Below are 22,814 nucleotides of genomic sequence, written 5' to 3' on the forward strand. Positions count from 1 at the left end.
CCTTTAAGTTTCTTTTCTATTTGGACCGTGTAAATGTATTACCTATTCAAACTTTTTTTAATATTTGCAAAAGAGAGTCAGGAAGGGCAAAAAATAACAATAAAATTATTAAGAGCTACATATACTTGTTATAAAACTATATAGACTATTTAAATTATAACTAAATTTCTTTTGCTGTTGTTGAGTCCAACTTCAATTACTTTTTGGTCAGAGAACATTCTTTATGATTTCAATCTTGTAAAATTTAATAAGACTTGTTTTATGGCCAAGCATATGACCTATTCTGTAGAATGTTCCATGTCTGCTTAAAAAGGATGTGTGTTTTACTGTTGCTGGGTAGACTGTTCTATAAATGCCAGTTAGGTCAAGTAGGTTGATGGTGTTGTTTAAATCTTCTGTAACCTTGCTAACTTTTTATGCAGGTGCTCTTTCAATTATTGAAAGGTATAGAAGTCCCTACCTATTATTGTTGAATTGCATCTCTCTTTTCAAGTCTGTCAATTTTTGCTTCATGTGTTTTGGAACTGTTTTTAGGTGTGGACACATTCATAATTTTTTATATCTTCCTGAGGGCATTATGAAGTGTTGTTCTTTATCTACAATAATATTTCTTATCTTTTTTTTTTATATTTCTTATCTTAAAGTCTATCTTGTCTGATAACATAGCTACTCCACTGCTTTTATGATTAGCGTTAGCTGGAATGTATTTTTTCCATCCTTTTACTTTCAACCTTTGTGTGCATGTGCGTGTGTGTGTGTGAATCTAAAGCGTAGTTCTCAGCAGGGAGCAATTTTGTCCCCTGAATGACATCTGGCAATAGCTGGAGAAATTTATGTTTATCACAACTGCATGGCTACTACTGACATGTAATGGATAAAGACCAGGGATGCTACTAAATATCCTACAATGCACAGGATAGCCCCCATAACCAAGAATTATCCAGTCCAAAATTTCAATGGTACAAGGTTGATAAACCTCATCTAAAGTATGTCTTTTAGACAGCATAGAGTTGAATCTCAGTTTTTTTTCCCTAGTGTGACAATGTCTGCCTTTTGATTGCAGTGTTTAGTCATCACATTTAATGGTTGGGTTTATGACTGCCACATTTGCTATTTATTTTCTATGTTTCATGCCATTTTGGTTCTTTCTTACTTTCTCACTGCTTTCTTGTGTGCATGCGCATGTTTCTCTGTCTGTCTGTCTCTCTCTCTCTCTATATATATATATATAATTTGTGTGTATGTGGAATTTCAATTCCTTTTTTTTTACTATATTTTTGAATTATTTTTTATTTCCATAGTGGGTGTTCCAGGGATTACAATAGTCATCTTGATCGCAATCTACTTCAGTGTGATGCTAATTTAATTCCAGTAAAATATTGAAACTTTCTTTGATTGTAGCTCCATTTCCATGTGATTCTTTACTGAAACGTAATGAAAACATTCCATTTTTAAAACGAATTGTGATGGGCAATGAAAAGTGGATACTGTACAATAATGTGGAACGGAAGAGATCATGGGGCAAGCGAAATGAACCACCATCAACCACACCAAATGCTGGTCTTCATCCAAAGAAGGTAAGGTGTATATGGTGGGATTGGAAGGGAGTCCTCTATTATAAGTTCCTTCCGGAAAACCAAATGATTAATTCTACAAGTACTGCTCCCATTCAGACCAACTGAAAGCAGCACTCGACAAAAAGCATCCAGAATTAGTCAAAAGAAAATGTATAATCTTCCATCAGGATAACACAAGGCTGCATGTTTCTTTGATGACCAGGCAAAAACTGTTACAGCTTAGCTGGGAAGTCCTGATTCATCTGCCGTATTCGCCAGACATTGTACCTTCAGATTTCCATTTATTTCAGTCTTTACAAAATTCTCTTAATGGGAAAAATTTCAATTCCCTGGAAGATTATAAAAGGCACCTGGACCAGTTCTTTACTCAAAAAGATAAAAAGTTTTGGGAAGATGGAATTATGAAGTTGCCTGAAAAACGGCAGAAGGTAGTGGAACAAAATGGTGAATACATTGTTCAATAAAGTTCTTGGTGAAAATGAAAAATGTCTTTTATTTTTACTTAAAAACCGAAGGAACTTTTTGGCCACCCCAGTATTTTCTGTTTCTATACATTTGCCTTTTCTAAACATTTCATGTAAATGGAATCACACAGTAGGCAACCTTTGTGCATGACTTCTTCCATTTAGCATAATGTTGAGGTTCATTCATGTTTTAGCATGAATCACTACTTCATTCTTTTTAATCTCTAAATAGTATAAACAGTCCTGCATGGTAGTGGGAACTGCAAAAATGACTATGCAAGCTAAAAGCAAGAAAAGCAATCTTAATAATCAATGGGGAAAATATAATCATTCAATGATCTTTAAAAAATGTCATCAAAACATTAAGGACTCTTACTCTTGGCTATAAATGTAAAGAGAAATGAAAAGATAGTAAAACTTATATTTATTTAGTACCCTGTAAGTTAAAACACCAAAAATATTAAGAATTAAAGGGTTTTTTCTTGGGACTTCCCTGGTGGACCAGTGGGTAGGACTCCATGCTCCCAATGCAGGGGGCCCAGGTTCGATCCCTGGTTGGGAAACTAGATCCCACATGCATGCCACAACTAAGAGTCCGCATGCCGCAACTAAGGGTCCGCATGCCGCAACTAAGACCTGGTGTAGCCAAAATAAATAAATAAAAATTTTTAAAGGGGTTATTTCTTTGTAGAAAACTTATCAAAAGTAGTTTGAACAGTGCTTGCTTTCTTTCTCTCACTGTATAACTTACTGTACAACACAGAGGGATACAGAGCAAGCGTCTTCTCTATGCCTTGGTGACCTGTCACACTCCTTTCTAGGTTAGGATCAGTTTTCACATTATAGCCTTAGCACTTTCCATGTCTTGAAATCTCTCCAACAGCTCCTTCAATATGAAGATTTTTTGCTGGCATCACTTCCTCTGGATCGTCATCCTTTTCATCACAACCACTTTGCTCATTTACATCAGTAAGTTCTTCACTAAGTTCATCTGGCTGTACATTTAGAGTTTCTCGAATGGTGGCAGTGTCGACATTTCTGCTATCAGCCCTTTCTTCTATTATTCCACTTACGTTTGATACAAATTTCAGTGTTGTTACTTTTCATTTCTCTGCTGCACTTTCATCTTTCTTGGCCAATTCCCTCTTTCAGCTACCCATTTTTGTAAAATGTCACATGGATTTATCACTGGCAGACAAGGAGGCAACCCAACTGCATGCTTTGCTGTCTGTGTGTGAACTGAATAACAGGTGGGCAGTGAGCACGGACAGACTTTGAAAGACTGGTCACTCATCTCGATGTCCATTTGTTATTTATGTAACACAAAGAGCTAGCAGGAAAGTCTGAACTTTATGCAGTTACTCACAGTTAATATACCATGGTACCAGAAATTTGAACTGTGTTGTTAGGGACTGATGTTATTTAACTAAACCATGGTAACTGAAATTCATACATATCAGACTGATGCAAAGTGAGGACTACCTATGTTTTGGGTGGGTAGGACTTCTACGTTGCTTCTAACCAAAAGAATATGGCAAAGGTGATGGGATATCATTCCTGCAATTACGTTACATTATATGAAAAAGGTGAAATGATTTTTCAGATAAAATTCAAGTCCCTAATCTTCCTTGTTACGAAGTCTACTTTATTTGAGATTAACCTAGCTACTTCAGCTTTCTTTTGTTTAGCATTTGCATGGTGTATCTTTATCCTTCCTTTTACTTTGAATCTATGTCTTTATATTTAAAGTGGGTTTCAGGACTTCCCTAGTGGTCCAGTGGGTAAAACTCCAAGCTCCCAATGCAGGGGGAGCCTGGGTTCGATCCCTAGTCGGGGAACTAGATCCTGCATGCATGCAGCAACTAAGGAGTCTGCATGCTGCAACTAAAAAAAGATCCCGCGTGCCACAACAAAGATCCTGAGTGCCGCAACTAAGACCCTGTGCAGCCATAATTAATTAATTAGTTAGTTAGTTAAAGTGGGTTTCTTGTAAACAGCATACATGTTATGTCTTTTTTTTTAAATCCGATCTGACAATCTCTTTTAGACCATTCACATTTAAAGTGATTACTGATATGGTGGGGTTAAAATCTATCTTGTTAGCTGTTTTCTATTTGTTCCGTTTGTTCTTCATTTCTTTTTTTCCTCTCTTTCTTCTTTCTCTAGGCCTTATTTAGTATTTTTTATGATTCCATTTTATCAGTTCTATTGCTATGTTTACTTAATGCTTGTTAGCTTGGTAGTGGGGAGGTGGGAGATGGGGGCAGTCTCTTCTGTTCCGGTCAATCATCAATATTAGATAGGTACTGTGGCCCCAGGTCTTGGGGTTGTGGCCTCCATAAGCATGTGATCCTCTTCCAAGCAAAATTCTGTGCCCAGAATTATGGTATTCCTTTCCTTCCCTAAGAGTAGAGCTTCTTTGTTTTTCCTGTTCTTTCTCAGCTGCAGTGGGTTTCTACCAGTTTTTGTTCCCCTTCTTCCTGCAGATTAAGACTTTTGTTCCTTTAGGAGATGAGGAGACATGTCTAGGCAGATTTTGGCAGTGGCTGTTGTTCTGCTATCCTAGCCAGCACATGGGGGACACTTTCTCAGGAGTCTCCCTGATCCTCCCTGTGAGCACCTGGTGGGGATCCTGAAGGAAAAGTCTGCAAGACAGAACCTTCTATACCTATGGCCCCCAACCTTTAGTAACTCATTAACAATTTAATATTATTGGCTTATATGACATTGGCAGTGTCTATCCCAGGTAAGCAAATGCTCATGTGCTATTTCTCCCTGCAGTGCCACCTGCATCACTCCTGATTTGGGGTTAGGTGTAAGCCCGGAAACCTTAGTTTTCCATTGGGTTCAAGAAAAGTCATTAATTTGCAATTTGTCCAGCTTTTTTCTTGTTGTAAGGATGGGAACTCTACACTCCACATCTCTGAACTGAAACCAGAAGGCTGTTGATTAGTTTTTCAAGCGTAGTTATATCTTGTATGCAGCCTTTTCTCACAGTCTAGATATTTGAAATATTAAAAGACTGTGTCAAGCAAAGTATAATGTACTAACAATTCGCTGAACATTTTGTTAATCCAACAGACTGGATATTCTTATAGTGTTAATACCTAATCAAGGATTCTGATCAGTTTGAAATAACTAATATTCTTGCCTGGGTTGCAATAATTTCAATTAAAAAAAGAACTGGGCTTCCCTGGTGGTGCAGTGGTTGAGAGTCCACCTGCCGATGCAGGGGACACGGGTTCGTGCCCCGGTCTGGGAAGATCCCACATGCCGCAGAGTGGCTGGGCCCGTGAGCCATGGCCGCTGAGCCTGCATGTCCGGAGCCTGTGCTCTGCAAAGGGAGAGGCCACAACAGTGAGAGGCCCACATATCGCAAAAAAAAAAAAAAAACTTATTGGGAATTCCCTGGTAGTTCAGTGGTTAGGACTTGGCACTTTCACTGCCGTGGCCCAGGTTCAGTCCCTGGTCAGGGAACTAAGATCCTGCAAGCCGTGTGGCACGGCCAAATAAAAAATAAAAATAAAAAAAAAATAAAAAGGGTCCTCCCGTCTCTCCTCATATCTACCACCACCTCCTCTCCCTAAATAATATATAATAACTCAATCAAACAGCATCAGTAGATAAGCTTGAAAAATAGCTGATGTGGGGTTTGTTAATGCATAAACTTAACATTTCAAATGTGAACAACTGTTTATCATAATTACCTCATCTCATCCTTTAAGCAGATATTAAATGGCTTTGAGCAGATATTAAATGGCTTTTAAGCAGATATTACATGGCTTTAAAAGGTGTTGTGCCTCAACACCTAGCTTCCTTTCCCCCAGACTGCTGATAGGAATACTGGCTCTTTTGATCCTGACCATGCAGCTTTCCTCTTCCCTTCTGGACCATATCTAGGTATTGGACATACTGTATATCAGAATAGGCATTCGATTTGAGGAAGGACCTTCACACCAGTCCTGGGCTGATGTGCCCTCAGATCCACTTTCTGCCCTTTGCTGCTCTGCTATGTGTTGCAGGGGACGGGAAAAGAGGGGGGACTCCTGTAAACTACTTTTCCAGGCCCCCTTGCAAGTGGCTTCCAGTTAAATTAATCCAATGGGTGGCACTGATAAGAGACTAGAGGGTGAGAGGAATGAAGTCAGGGTATCTCAGGCGACCTCACTCCCGGGCTCTGGTAACACCACCTTCTCCCTATGTCCGCCCCTGGGGTGACAGTGGCTTCCTGCTGTTCCTTATCTCTAGGTCGCTTCAATGCACGCTGGTTGGCTTCTCAGCTCTTCCAATGCCTTGGTTCACAGTTGTCTCCTACTGTACTACTTGCCTCTTTTTTCCTGAGTGGACTGGGATTGGGACTTCATCTGCCACATCAGAGCTTCACTCTTTACCAGATTTCCCCACAATGAATAAAAATCACTACTGCAAAGAAAAAAAAAATGTTGCCTGCCATTCCAATTCTGCAAGGATCAAGCCATTAGCCACTGCTGTCGCCCACCAGTTCATACATATTCTAGCTCCTCCATTACCTCTTAGGAGCAGTTCCTCAGAGCTATCTGAGAGGCTGTCTCTCAGGCTAAAGTCCCCGAATAAAACTTAACTCACAACTTTCACGTCGTGCATTTTTCTTTCAGGCAACACTACAGTATTACCATCTTGTCTGTGTCTCTCTCCAGTGCCATCATAAACACTCTGCACAACACTGCCATTGAAAAGAGACAATTCTCTCATTCATGTCACTGAAGAGAATCACTCTGGCCCATTCATAGCCTACTCTGTTAATGAATGCAATTGTTTCCTTCCCCAGTTCTCTCAACAGCAAAAATGTACAGTAGCCAACAGATTCCTAGACTAGAATAAGATCATCCACAGTAGGCTTGTTTTAAATGTGTGTCTATGTGTACATAAAAATGCATAACTGCATAAAAACACAGACACACACATGAAGTCCACAGTTCAAGAAAAATAAAACAAAAAGAGTCTGTATGGGGGTTACCATGACAAAAAAGAAAGACCAAAACTCCTTCATGGAATTAAGGCTTCCACTTCCAGACAAGAAAGAGAAAGAGGGACTGGAATTATCTTCATGCCTGAAACAAACACAAACATAAATACATGAAATAATGGTTTTCAAGGCACTGGACATCAGGCAATGAAGAAAAGTGATCCCTGAGAGATGCGGGGAAATGAGGTAAGCCCTTGATTGCTCCAGCTTACTGCCTTAAGAGCGTTTCCAAGCCACAAAACAGGGAGGGGAAACAGAGACAAAGTCTAGCCAACTCCTGAAACTGAAAAAGCTGGGATTCTGGATACAAAAGCAGCTAAGGTTCCCAGGACTGAGCACCAGAAAGGAGACCTAAACAGAGAAAGAATCCTGGAGATCCACAGGGGGTCTCTACCTCAGGTATTCAGAAGAGATCAACATATGCATATGAGGGGAAAGAATAACCTGAAAGGATTATGGATACAGGGTTCCTTTGCGGGGGGAGTGATAAAAATGCCCTAAAATTGTGGTGAATAATGGATAGATCTACATAGGAAATCATTAAGAATATAGAGGTAAAACAATTTTGTAAAAGAATAAAATTGGAGGACTCACACTACCCAATTTTAAGATGTACTACAGAGCTGCAGCAAGCAAGACAGTATGGAACTGGCACAAAGCTAGACACAGGTATCAGTGGAACACAGGAGAAAGTCCAGAAAAACATCCATACAGATATGGGCAATTGAGGGAATTCCCTGGTAGTCCAGTGGTTAGAACTCTGCACTTTCACTACCAAGGGCCCGGGTTCAATCCCTGGTCAGGGAACTAAGATCCTGCAAGCTGCGTGGCATGGCCCCCCCCAAATATATATGTATTTCATATTACATATCCAACAAAAAACTTGATTCCAGAATATATAAAAAACTCTCAAAAATTCAAAGAAAACAATACAATTAGAAAATGGGCAAAAGACTTGAACAGTCACTTCACCAAAAAGAATATGTGAATGGCAAATAAGCAGATGAAAAGATGTTCAGCATCAGGGAAATGCAAATTAAAACCACGATGAGATACCACTACACATTTATTAGAATGGCTAAAATTAAAAATACTAACAATACTAAGTGCTGAAGAGAATGTGGAGCAACTGGAACACTTACATATTGCTAGTTGGAACGTACAGCTACTCCAGAAAACAGTTTGGCAGTTTCCTTATAAAGTTAAACATATGCTTACCTATGACCCATCAATCCCACTCCTGGGTATTTACCATAGAAAAATGGAAACTTATATTCACACAAAAACCTGTATGCTAATATTTATAGTAGCTCTATTCATAATCACAAAAAAACTGGAAACAACCTAAATGTCCCTCAACTTGCAAACAAATAAACTATGGTATACCCATAAAATGGAAGCAATAAAAATAAACTAATTATAGACACATGCAACAACATGGATAAATCTCAAAGGCCTTATGCTGAGTAAAAAAGCTAATCCCAGAAGGTTACATACTGAAAGATTCCATTTATGTTGACATTTGAAAAGACAAAACAAGAGTGATGGAGAACAGATCAGTGGTTGTCAGAGTAGGGTGGTAACATGGGTTTTTTAGGGTGAAGGAACTAATATTCACCTCAATTGTGGTGATGGCTATACATATCTATATATATTGTAAAATTCATAAAACTGTATGTCAAAAGTCAATATTACTTATGAAATTTTTTTAAATAAAATTAATAAATCTAAAAAAGTAATGATTTTTAAAATAAAAGTGGGACTTCCCTGGTGGTCCAGTGATTAAGACTCCACGCTTCCAGTGCAGGGGGCACGGGTTTGATTCCTGGTCAGGAAACTAAGATCCTACATGCTGTGAGGCACGGCCAAAAAACAAAAAAAGTGTCTTGAAACCAAAGAACCCCCAGGAACCCAAAAAGCTAACAGTCAATTGATAACACAGGAAAAAGTTAACATAATAGGCCTGATGTTGCTATTTCTAGGAGGCCCTGCTTGTATGACTGATCCGTGCAATAGCTCCTGGGAACTTGGCCTGTAAAATATCCCCTATGCTACTAATTGATAAGGTTGTTTTATGTGCCTGGAATGCTGAATATGGCCATACAAGCCCTGCTAGATAGTTTCTGCAAATGTAATTCATAGAGAACACCTGCTTTCTTCTGGGAATCAGAAATTTCAGTAACAGTACCTAATCAGTCCCCAATTAAAAAAAAAAAAAAAACTCCGAGTCTTGAGCAAACTTCCCTAGGCAGAAACACTGTGCAGGCACTGCTGTATTTAATTGCTGGAGGAAGCAGCTTGTTCTGTGAAACCCCACCCCTTTGGAAGCCCACATCTAGACTCTTCCAGACTCCACCCATTATGTCTTTTTCCCTTGCTGATCCTGCTGTGTATCCTTTCGCTGCAACAAACCATAGTGGTGACTACAAATGTCTCTAAATCCCATGAGTCTTTCTAGCAAATCACCAAATGTGTGGGTGATCGTCAAATGCCCAAAACAGTTCCAAAATATAAGTGGTACTTTAAATCTTAACCCTTTCCTCAAACCTTTTTTTTGGATCTGTACTGCCTACTCTTTAGCCTCTCCTAGAATCCCAAGCAGTGCCATATCCACTGTAGTCTTGAACATCTGCATTAGGCCCTTGAAAGAGCCTCATATGTGACACCCAAGTTCCAAGTGGAACTCAGAGCCTGGTGTAAATGTTACAATTAGGTTCAGCAGCAAATAACAAAGATCCATTTCTCTCTCACTTACAAGGAGTCCAAAAGTATGTAGTCCAAGCCTGGCATGGCAGCTCTATGCTATCAGAGACCTCAGCTCCATCTAACTGTATTGCCAGAAATGCCTTCCATTCCCAAGGTTACCTCTTGATCCAACATGGCTGCTGGAGATCTAGCCATAACATCCACATTCAAGATGACAGAAGTCATGGCAGAAGAAGGGCATGCTCCCTTCCTTTTAAGGACACTTTGCACTAACCCCAAACAACACTTCTTCTAGTCTTTAAGCCAGAACTTGGTCATATGACCATACCTAACTGCAAGAGAGGCCAGGAAATGCAGTGATTTCATTACACAAAAATATGCTGAGCTAAAAATCAGGGTTCCATTAGAAAGATGAAAGGGAGAATGGATATTGGGAGGTAACTGGAGTCTCTGCTACACCTAGTTAGTTCTACACTCAACACAAAGTAATCTGTGAATCAACTGTTTTAATAACCTAAGATAATTTGAGGTCAACGTGTCTTTACCTAAAATGTGTTACAGAGGTAGACATGGAGAAGAGTGATAAGAAAAGATTTGTTGAGTATAAACCTAAACTGCTACTTCTTTCTTCTGCCTGCTCAAATATACTGTTGATCCCCTCAGGAGGAAATGAACACATTCCTAGAAAGACACAAACTGTCAAAAACTGACTCAAAAAGAAACAGAAAATCTGAATAGATCTATAACAAGGAGATTGAATCAATAATCAAAAACCTCCCCCAAAAGAAAAGCTCAGAACCACATGGCTTCACTGTTGAATTCTACCAAACATTTAAAGAAAAACTAACACCAATCCTTCTCATACTTCCCAAAAGTTGAAAAAGAGTGAACATTTCCTGACTCTAGGAGGCCAGCATTACCCTGATACCAAAGCCAGACAAACACATGACAAGGACAGCTACAGACCAACAGTCCCTACGAATATAGATGCAAAAATCCTCAACAGAATACTAGCAAACAGAATTCAGCAGCATATTAAAAGAATTATACACCATGACCCAATGTAATTTATCCCAGGAATGCAAAGGTGGCTCAATATATGAAAGTAAATCAATGTAATATACCATATTAATAGAATGAAGGGAAAAACCCACATCATCACCTCAACTGATGCAGAAAAAGCATCTGACAAATCTAACACCTTTTCATTATAAAACACCCAATAAACTAGAAATAAAAAGGAATTTTCAATATGATAAAGGTCATATGTGAAAAAAACACATCTAACATCATACTCAATGATGAAAGACTGAAACCTTTTCCCCTAAAATCAAGAACAAGACAAAGATGCCTGCTTTCACCACTTCTATTCAACATAGTACTGGATGTTCTAACCAGAGCAATTAGGCGAGAAAGGGAAATAAAAGGCATCCAAATTGGAAAGGAAGAAGTAAAACTATCTCCATTGGCAGATGACATGATCTTACACACATAAAACCCTAAAGAATAGACACACACACACACACTGTTAGAGATAATAAACAAATTCAACAAAGCTGCAGGATATAAAATCAATACCAAAAAAAAAGCAGTCATACTTCTATATATTAGTAATGAACAATCCAAAAAGGAAATTAAGAAAATAACACCATATATAAAAATTAACTAAAAACAGATCAAAGATCTAAATTTAAAAGCTAAAACAGGGAATTCCCTGGCTGTCCAGTGGTTAGGGCTCGGCGCTTCCACTGCCAGGGCCAGGTTTGATCCCTGGTCGGGGAACTAAGATCTTGTAAGCCGTGTGGTATGGCCAAAATAAATAAATAAAAGCTAAAACTATAAAACTCTTGGAAGAAAATATAGGAGGAAAGCTTCATGGCACTGGATTTTGCAATGAATATGATACCAAAAGCACAAGGAACAAAAGAAAAAATAGATAAACTGAACTTCATGAAAATTAAAACTTTTGCACATCAAAGGACACTATCATAGAGTGAAAAGGTAACCCAATGGATAGGAGAAAATATTTACAAATCATATATCTGATAAGAGAACAATATCCAGAATATGTAGAGAACTACAACTCAACAACAAAAAATAATCAAATTTTTAAAATAGAGGCTTGAATGAACATTTCTCCAAAGAAGATATACAAATAGCCAACGAGCACATGAAAAGATGCTCAACATTATTAGTCCTTAGGGAAGCATCAATCAAACCCATAATAAACTACCACTTCACAACTACTAGGGTGACTATTAAAAAAACAAACAGAAAATAAGTAGGAAAGGATGTGGCAATATTGGAACCCTTGTGCATTGTGGTGGGAATGTAAAATACTGCAGCCACTTTGGAAAACAGTTCAGTGGTTCCTCAAAAATTTAAACACAGACTTACCCTACGACCCAGGAATTCCACTTCTAGGTATATACTCAAAAGAACCGAAAATAGAAACTCAAACAGACACTTATATGCAAATGTTCATAGCAGTATTATACCACCAATAGGCAAAAGGTGGAAACAACCCAAGTGTCCCTGAACTGATGGATGGATACACAAAATGTAGCGTATATATACAATGGGATACTATTCAGCCACAGAAAGGAATGAAGTTCATGTACCTGCTACAACATGGATGAACCTTGAAAATATTATTTTAAGTGAAACAGATAAAATATTGTATGAATACACTTATATGAAATCTCTAAAATAAGCAAATTCATAGAGACAGAAAGTAGATTAAAGGTTATCAGGGGCTAGGGTGAGGGAAGAATGGGGCATTATTATTTAATGAGTACAAGGTTTCTATTTGGGGTGATGAAAAAATTTTGGAAATAGTGGTGATGGTCACACAATTTTATGAATGTTATTAATGCTAGTGAATTATACAGTTAAAATAATTTAAATGACATTTTATGTTATATATATTTTACCACAATAAAAAAGAAAGAAAAACCCACCACGTGGCTTATTAGCTAAATATACAATTTTCTGCAAACACATACTCACCTATCCCTTCATTCTCCTTTCTTAAACAGTTCGCTGTGATTCAAGCAGATGTTTTCACAAAGGTTTCCTTCTCAGAAACTTCACTCTCAGTGTAAATCCGGGGCACAACAACTTGAAGGAAGGACCTTTAATGCTAAGCAGTATTACAGCATCTCATTTTTTGTTAGACAAAGTAGAATCCATTAAACAAATATTCCCATAGCACCTACTATGGGTTAGGCACTGTTCTAGGGGCAGAGACAGAGCAAACAAAAGAGATATTCCTGCCTGCACCAGGCTTCTTTCTCACGTATTGTGTTTTGGAAAATCTCTCCAGGAGACTATGATATGCCTGTGACAACTAGCACAGTAAGAGCAGAGAGACCCGAGCGCTTGACAGACCCAGTTCTACCCGCTTCCCCACCTCTGTGATAGCGATGTCTAGAGATGAGAAAACTTTTAAGCAACTGCTCCCACCTGAGAAGGCCTAGTGCAGCCACTCTGATCACCATTTGACTACATTCCTCCATAACACTGGGAGACTTCCGTCATACTGTCTTAGTTCGGGCTGCTATAACAAAGTACCATAGACTGTGCAGCCTACAAACCAGAGAAATTTATTTCTCCCAGTTCTGGAGGCTGAAGTCCAAGATCAGGGCACCAGTATGTTCGGGTTCTGGTGAGAGTCCTCTTCTGGGTTGTACACTGGCGACTTCTCGTTGTATCCTCACATGGTGGAGAGTTCTCTGGGGCCTCTTTCTAAGGGCACTAATCCCATTCATGAGGGCTCCACCTTCATGACCTAATTACTTCCCAAATGCCAAATGTCCCAATACCATCATCACCCTGGGAGTTAGGACTTCAACATATGATTTTTGAGAGGCCACAAATGTTCAGTCCATAACACATATCAATGGAGTAACACCTGGAATGTGGCCTTTGGGGTACAAATGAGCAGGTATCTTGGCTTTACTTGGATTCAAGGGCCCCAGACAGATCTAGCACAGGAAAATTGATTCTTCCGAACTGGCCAGCCTCACCCCTTGCAGCTGTACACTGGAGTTTGGAGACAAAGTCCCAGCTAATAATAAAGGGTCACTTTGCTTTGTTTTATACTCTGGGCATGGATTTCCCTCAAAGACCTCCTGGAACCAGGTAATCAGGGCACGATTCAGGTTCTGCTCTATCCTGGCTAAACACATCCTCAACCTATTGATCTCATCCTTTAATAGATCCCCATTTACCAATCTCAAACATGTGACTCTAAACAAATGAGGTACTAAGCCTAACTTCCAATTTCTTCATCTCGCAGAATGGGGCCAATAATACGGTCTTCATACATTTGATGTGACGGTTAAATGGCTTAAAGTATGCAAAATACTTAATATGGTGCTTGACTATTATAGCAGGTGCTCAATAAACAGCTGCTATTCTTTTCCTTCATTTATTTAATTACAAGCAACATAGTGTATGTATTTAAGGGGTGAAAACTTAAATATTCTATAGCAGTGAGTTTCAAACTTCAGTATTTAAAAGAAAAAAACCTTGGTAGTGTATTGAATCACAGATTTCTGGGCCCCACTGAGACATTCTCAGTCAGTCTGGGGCCAGACATGCTATTTTTAACAAGCTCCCAGGTAATGCTGATAGGTCTATTGAAACAACTTCATAAACTGAAGATGAATGCCCTCTTCAAACTGGATCACTTAAAATACAAAATTTAGTTTATCAACAGCTGACAACAACAAGAAATATGCATGCAAATCCTACTACTTCTCTTTTCTGGATTATGTATTACAAAGTACTCATCAAATACTTCAGAGATTGGCTAGCTGCTTTCCAAACCTGTTCCTCTTACTCCAACTAGACGATATTTCCCTGCCTCCCTTCCAGTTAGATGTGGCCTCGTGACCAAATTCTGTCCAACAGAAGCTGCGAAGCAATGTGCAACACTTCCGGGCTTAGTGTCTAAGCCTTCCCCATATGATCTTCTTTTTCTTGCCTCATTCGTTGGCTGGAGGGAGAGGATTCCAAAGCCCCAAGGGATGGGGAAGCCACAAGATGGAAGACACCTGGTCCCTGAATCACCACATGGAGAGCCACCTGCCAGACCCTTGCACTGGCCCATTACATGAGTAAAAAATGAACTTTTCTCTGGTTAGGCCAGAAATTTGGGGTTGGTCTATTATAACAGCTAGCATTACCCTAATACAAATATCCACATTGATTAAAAGAGAGGGATCATGGGCTTCCCTGGTGGCGCAGTGGTTGAGAGTCCACCTGCCGATGCAGGGGACACGGGTTCGTGCCCCGGTCTGGGAAGATCCCACATGCCGCGGAGCGGCTGGGCCCCGTGAGCCATGGCCACTGAGCCTGAGCGTCCGGAGCCTGTGCTCTGCAACGGGAGAGGCCACAACAGTGAGAGGCCCGCGTACCGCAAAAAAAAAAAAAAAGAGAGGGAGCATGATTTAACCAAAGGAGAAAAGTCTCCTAATATATACTCTCTTCTAAGTGGAACAGAGGCAGTTTTTCAAAAAACATGTGAACCTAAAAATCAAACCAAAAAACTGAAATGAAAAAGAAGTTACTGATTCTTAAGTCACGTAAGCCTAACATCACCTCATGCAACCTAAAGTCAGTGTTACACAGTGTCAGAAAGAGTTTAATGAGAGTAACAGATGGGTTGTAGACAGCCTCACCTGTACAACATTTTAGACAGAACAGTTAACAAAGTTACCAGCTAAGAAGTTACAGGGAGGTTAACATCTCCCCCAATCTTCTATTTTAATGAAAATTTCAAAACAGACAAAAAGTTGACAGAATATAAAGCACACCTTTTCATCCACCACCTAGATTTAACAATTGCTAGTATTTTGCCATATTTTTCCTCTACGTATGTGGTGAATTTTTTTCGACTGAACTTTTTGAAAGTTGCATACATTAGGACTCATATACTTCACCCCTAAATACTTCAGCCTACATCTCCAAATAAGTACATTCTCCTATATAAATAACCTTAATTATCACACCTAAGAAAATAACAGTAATTTCCTAATCATCTAATACCAAGTCCACATTCAAATATCCCCAACTGTCCCCCAAACATTTTTATAGCTCATTTTCATAAACCAGGAGCCAATCAACTGTCCTGTGCTACATTTGGTTATGTCTCTTTGGTCTCCATTAACTCAGAACACTGTCTTAGTCTGCTCAGGCTGCTAGAACAAAATACCACAGACTGGATGGCTTAAACAGTATTTCTCACAGTTCTGGAGGCTGAGAAGTCCAAGATCAAGGTGCTGGCAGATTCGGTGTCTGGTTAGGATGCTCTTCCTGGCTTGTGGGTTGCTGCCTTCTTGCTGTATCCTCACATGGCAGAAGAGAGAGGGCACTGATCCCATCATGGAGAGTCCACCCTCATGACCCCATCTAAACCTAATCTCCTCCCAAAGGTCCCACTTTCAAAGACCATCACATTGGGGATTGGGACTTCAACATATGAATTTTGAGAGGACACAATTCAGTCACTTATCTTGCCTTTCTGTTTCCCTTGACATAGACTTTTTGAAGAAACCAGGACCAACTGTCTTGCAGACTGTCCCATATTTTGGATATGCCCGTTTTCACATGGTATTTTATAACTTATTTCTCTATCCCCTATATTTCCTATAAACTGGAATATGTGCCTAAACCTCGATTAGATTCAGATGAAACATTCTGAGGACGAATACTACATAGGTAAAGCTGCATGCTTCCTCTTGCAACACATCAGGAGGCATATAATACCAGATAGTTCCACAAGGACCAAGGATAAATTTGATGACTTGAGTATAAGATGGTGACTGCCAGACCTCTCCACTGTAAAGGTACCTTCTTTCCTTTGTGATAGGTAAGTAATCTGTGGGGTGATACTCGGCACCATGCAAGTACCATGTTCCCCAACAACCTCTCACCTATGGCTCTGGAATTCACTGAAAATCCTTGTCTAAATCAACTGTCCTTGCGAGCTGTGAAATGGTGATTTCTAATTACATCATGCCAAAAAGGTTCTAAGAAATGCTTTCAGGAAATGTCATTTTTCTAATTTTAAGACACATTTTACTTCCATTTCTAATTTTTAAATAACTAATGTTATCGAACCACACAACTTATAATCTATTTCTAATGCATTTTTGCTACAAAAAAAGGTGTTTGCTTTATTTTTTAATTTTTATTTTATATTGGAGTATAGTTGATTAACAATGTTGTGTTAGTTTTGGGTGTACAGCAAAGTGATTCAGTTATACATATACATGTATCTATTCTTTGTTTGCTTTACTTTTAAATGTTTCAATTGCAAAAGTAATGTGTAAGTGTTATAGAAATTTCAGGCCATTCAGAAGAGTACAAAAGGAAAAGTAACATCTCCCCTCTCTCCCTCCCAACAACAGGTCCCACTGTCAAAGGATAACCACTGCTAAGTTTGTGCATCCTTCCAGAGCACACATATCATATATAAATGTATATGCATCATGTTTATGTATATACATCATATGGCTTTCAAAAAAATAAATGAGATACTATACATACTGCTCTGTGCCTTGTTTTTTCCCACAAAACTATGTGTGGGCAGCTGCCCTAAAAGGACATCTCAAAACACCTCTTTTTCCCAGCTGCATAGTATTCCTTAGTGGGAATGTGCTGTAGTTTAACCAGTTCCTTCTTAATGAGTATTGCAACTTGTTTCTGCTGCAACAAATATTGCCATCTATATAACGTAACATGCTAGTGCATGTATTTCTGAAAAATAAAGTCCAAGAATGGAGACTGCTGGATAAAAGAGTAGAATAGCTACCCTGTAAATTTTTTTCTAAGTATTAACAAATAGCCCACCAAAAATTACGATTCTCATCACTCCCACTAACTGTATCCTAATGCATTTTAAAATTACAGCAGGTCTCTGCTCAAGTAGCAATGCTGGCCAAAGAATCACAAATCTAAGTTGAAAATGAGAACTAATATTTACCAAGTAAGTACCAGACACTGCACTTGACCTTTACAATATCACAATAATACAAAAATTCTGTGAGGTGAGTGGCATTGTCTCCATTTCTGAAAAGAGGAATCTAAGGCTCAGAGAGCTTGCCCAATGTTACACAGCTTTATAAGTAACAGGGCCAACATTTGAACCCAGGGGATCTGGTACCCCACGGAGACTATACAGAGCTTCCCCAAACTAGGGCCAAAGTGAAGGGCTCTTAAAAATAAATAAGGGCTCCGGATTAACCAGGAAGAGGGTGGTTCTGAAATGTTTGCTCACAGGCTCAAATGTTAATTTCATGCTACTGCAAAAAGCCATATTTCCTCTTTCAGACTTTGGCTTTGAACCCACCCTCAGCCTGTGCTTAGGAATTCAGCTTCAACAAAACAACAATGAGCCCACCGTCCACAGAACCTGGAGGGGCTGACCAACATGTACTTGGAAAGTTGACAGGCGTGGAGGAGGGGGAAGCCAGAAGCAGGCGGTGGGCTAGCATGGCAAAGTTAGATATTCTGGACCCATATCAGTTGTCACACAAACATTATGGGGGAAGTGGAACCACTGTACACACGAGAGAGAACCACAATTAACTGACACAATCTGTTTATGACACCTTTCCCTGCCTCAAACACTCGCTGTTTCTGCTGCACAGACATGCGGGGCTTGGTAACTTCAGGACGGCACTCAATCATGTACCGAGCCAGACAGCTGGGAGCTCCCTGCCCTGAGAAAACAGGTTAGACTGGTGCCAGGCAAGCACCTTACCCACTGCCCTGCAGCTCCCATCGCAGGGTCTGGGGGCTGCCTTCAACGTCCCTGGAGAGTCTAGTCTTTGGTCACCTTCCCTTGTAGCTGCCTGGACCAGTGGCCAGGGAGGAGGAGTGCTTCTAACTGTCCCTTGGTGAGTAGGGGAATTCCTTTCAATTTAAATGCTAAGCATTCACAGCATGTCTCTTCTTGTCCTTAGGTCCTTTGGGATCTATCTGTACACACCGCTCCTAAAGTAACATCAACTCTTTTGGGGAGATAGTGGGATAAAAGGAGCGAGGAAGAGGAGGGAAAATCGCTTCCCCTTTCCCTGTCTTGTCTCCCTTCCAAACACAGGGTTCCAAAAGTTTCATGGGTAGTCAACAATTGAAAGATCACAGAAAATTGATAACAATGTGATTTGAATAGGGAGAAGCGGGCATCAAACTGGGTGATTTGAGGAGCATCTTAAAATGCCACAACAATGCCACAGAATGGAGGCATGGACATGCTATTAGGTGATTCCACTTCCAAAGTTAAAAAGAAAGCACAAAAGGGTATAAAGTGATGTCTCCCTCCCACCCCTATGTCCCACCCACCTAGTTCCTCCCCCACAAGGAAACCAATGGTACTAGTCTATTGCATGTCCTTCCAGAGATATTTTACAACTACACCAGCAAATACATATATTATCACATTTTAATATATTACTATATATTAATACATTGTATCATATATGTATGTATCACAACTTATTTTAAATATTAAAGCCTTCCCTCTCAAAGTACCACTTAAATATTTTTAAAGTGGCAGGAATTAGATTTTTTAAATTTCAAAGTAAAGAATTGAAATTCGCAGCTGAACTCTTTTCACTCATGAAAACTTACCAACATTTAAAAGTTAAATTGGTCACCTCCATAAATTAAGTTGGGCACCCAGCACACAGCTGATACTTAACAAATGTTTCCTTAGATCTTTTTTTCCTTTATTACTCAGAGGCAACAGGACAGTTACTCATTTCCTCTATTGACATCAAGAAATGAAATCTGATTTCTTACTATTAAGAAAGAGAAGTCCTGAAATTTGCACTGCATTCACATAAGTATTCAAAGATTTTCATACCGAATTTTAATCAGAATCCCTATCCCAATAGTCTAAGTATACATTGGCTAGTTAGCTTATCAAATGACATTAGAATTCAGAATTGGGGGCGGGGGAGACTTGAAACAGTAGACTAAATATCCCTGAGAAAAAGAGAAATATTTTCTCTCAATTATAGGCAACCCACACCAAAATATTAATATTTGGCAGAACCTAGGACATCTCACATTGACAAACAAATTTCTTAATGCATTTCAAAGGAAGATTAAAAAACCCAAAGACACAGAACAAAATTACAGAGAATGCTATGAGAGGATGTTGCCTTTTCTGAACATCATCAATTAAACCAGATTTCCGCAAGACAAAATGAAACAGTACACTGGTAGCACAATCCCAATGACTAAAAGATTGAGATGAGTTTAAAAAGTACATATCCACAAAGGAAAATTCCACTGTTGTTTTCAAGCCTTAAGATAAAGGTGACTGAGCTGCTAAGAACATGGAGTACTCCTCAGAAAATCCATTTTTAAATCCCATTTCCATGCACTTGAGCATGTATTTATGAGCCTGTCAAATCTACCTTCTAAAAGTATTTCACACTGTACTTTAATGAATTGGATCTAAGGGCTATAAAATAAAAATATTTTCATGGCTATCTATATACATATAAAGGCAACGTTCATTTGCACTATGGCAGAGTCAATCGCCTGAAATGACAACATGCTTCAACTCCCCACTCTGCTACCTGCTCAGGAAACCTTCGAGCTTACCTGCAGCCTGGGCATCAGTCGTCACCGACTGACACAAACCACAAAGCTAAAGAATGGCCAGGTTTGTGTTCACACCTATAATTTGCAATAACCAAACTCAGTTTTAGATCTGGTCCTGTTTCAACTCAAGTCCTGTTTAGGCCACTACCTCTTTAAAACTAGAGGGCTCCCTGACAGCACTTCATAACCTTGGTGGCCATGAGCCTGGGCTGTCAACAGTCAAGAACCATGAGAAGCAAGGCCCAGGGCCAAGGGTAATTGTCACATTAAAGATTAAGGTGTCTGCTTTCCATTCTCTATCAGGGAATCCTGAATGGAAATTGAGTGGAGAGATCCCTCCAGTATAAGTGATGAAGTCAAATGTTCCCTACTGAGAACAGTCGTGAAGTGGGCTCATCTATTTCACATGAGGATGCCAACCCGGGCCTTAACTCCACTGAATTAAATTCAAAAAGAGAATACTTGGTTCCAGTTTGGAGTCATGTCATGGTGGGCGGGGGTGGGGGCGGAGTGGGGGCATGGCGGGGGGAAGAGGGATGATTCAGATTGTGGCTGACATCCATGTAGTAACGGAAGATTTGTGCTGACCACTGTGCATGTAAAACACCGTGTGCCATTAAATCCAGAAAAGGATGGTGGCATTAGCCCACCTTTCACAACAAAAGAAGGCTGACCCCAGAATTAAAACCACTACTTTTCCTCTTCATACACCCTTAAATGTATCTTCGAAGTCGTGTCCTTCTTACAATCTGAGGAATAGGAAAGCTCCTCTTAGCTTAGAGAAGGCAAGTAACTGGGTAAAACTTCCCACCTGGACATAAGAGTGGGAGGCGTGCCCATCTCCCCGACTAGGCCCGCCATGGCGGTGCACCACTCTTAAGTCCTGGACCACGCTCACCTTTCACAGTGCTTCAAGCTTCGACTTTATTCACAAGAGATCCGGGAACACAGATGTCAGAAGTGGGCGCCCACCCAGGTTGACCATGGACGCGGCGGCATCCACCAAGCCCCGTCAGCCGCAACCCAAGCCGAGGAACGCTCAGTCCTCGCCCCACCCTCACGGTGGCCTGCTTCCTGGGGCGGTGCGGTTCCTGGGAGGTCACCCACCTCCCGCCACCGCACACACCCTGTGGAGCTGAACTGGGGCGGGGGCGCGAGAGGGGGCAAAGCTGAGACAGAACCGATCGGACAGAACCAGGCCACCCCGGTGCCTTTCATTTTCCCGGTTCCCCTTGAAGAAACGTCGAAATGGAGTGGAATTCTCTTTCATGGTAATAGGGAGCCCGAAAATGCAGACAGTTGACCTTGGGAACCAAGACCGTCGCAGCGGGAAACGGAAAAGAAACGAAACACGTCGGCAAGTGAAGGGGGAGCACAAGGCGACGACGGGGGGCGGGGGGGAGCGCAGCAGCCCGGGCGGCCGAGGGGAGTCGGGGACGGTGGGCGCGGGTGCAGGGTGCTCACCGTAGATCATGGCCAGCCCGGTCTCGTGCAGGAAGCGCACCCGGCGGTGCTTGAAGAGCCAGATGGTGAGGATGGTGAGCGTGAGCAGCAGGATGAAGGTGAGCAGGCTCACGCTGTCCTGCCGGTGGCTCTCCTCCGCCTCCTTCTCCGTGGCGAGCTCCTCCATGGCGCTGCTGTCCTCGGCCGCCGCCCCAGAGGAGGAGGCCGAGGCCGCCGCGCGCAGCCCCCGACCCAGCAGCAGCGGGAGCAGCGGCAGCAGCAGCAGCCGCGGTGGCAGCGCCCGAACCACCCGCTCCGGGCCGAGGCGTGCCGCGTCACCAGGCTCCATGGCCCCAGCGCCGCCCGCGCGCCTCCTGCGCGCTGGGACAGGCAGCCCGCGCCGTCGGCGGCTTCCCGTGGCGCCGCCGACCTGCCCGAGTGGCCGCTGAAGCCGCAGCTCCTCCTCCCGCTCGCGCCGGGGCCGGGGCCGCGCCGGGAGCCGCGCTGGGGGAGGGGCGCGCGCAGTGCGCAGGATCCCCAAGCACCGCCCCCCGCCCGCGCACCTGTCCGGCCCCCGGCCGCGCCGCGGGCCCGCCCCGTCGCCTCCCCAGCGGGGTCGCCGGTCGCCTTCCAGCCTGCGGGCGGGACCGCTGGCCCTCGCCTTCTGCGCTCCTCGCCTGGTCCCGGCGTACCTGGCCAGGCCGTCTGGGCTCGCGGGGCCACTTCCTGGGCACTCGCCGCCGCGCTTCGTAAACGGGACGCCAGAGGTCGCCCGTGCCTGGCAGGAGCATCCTCTTGGATGTGCGGTCTCGAGTCCTGTGTCTGGGACCACTCGAAGTATTTGATCTCCGGCCAGTGTGTAGCCGCCCTGGGCCCAGTAAAGTGGGGACTCTGGAGAAGCCGAGGAGCCTCGAAGCCACGTTACCCCCTACACCGCTCTTCCCACGTCTCTCAGAGTGCCTTCCAGCATTCATGGCTTCCCAGAATCCGCCA

At 41.7% G+C, this 22,814-nt stretch overlaps 1 protein-coding gene across 1 annotated transcript in view; it reads right to left on the minus strand.

Annotated features, from left to right (window-relative positions):
* Nucleotides 1-22,580, minus strand: part of SLC9A7 (solute carrier family 9 member A7) — a 147,165-nt gene extending 124,585 nt beyond the window's left edge. The window contains exon 1 of the mRNA XM_079911487.1: nt 21,843-22,580. Within this exon, the coding sequence (XP_079767613.1) occupies nt 21,843-22,170 (328 nt within the window). The 5' untranslated portion in view covers nt 22,171-22,580. The remainder of the gene's footprint in view (nt 1-21,842) is intronic.
* Between the last annotated feature and the right edge of the window lie 234 nt (nt 22,581-22,814).

Source organism: Stenella coeruleoalba, assembly GCF_951394435.1.
Source record: "Stenella coeruleoalba genome assembly, chromosome: X".
Classification (NCBI taxonomy): domain Eukaryota; kingdom Metazoa; phylum Chordata; class Mammalia; order Artiodactyla; family Delphinidae; genus Stenella; species Stenella coeruleoalba.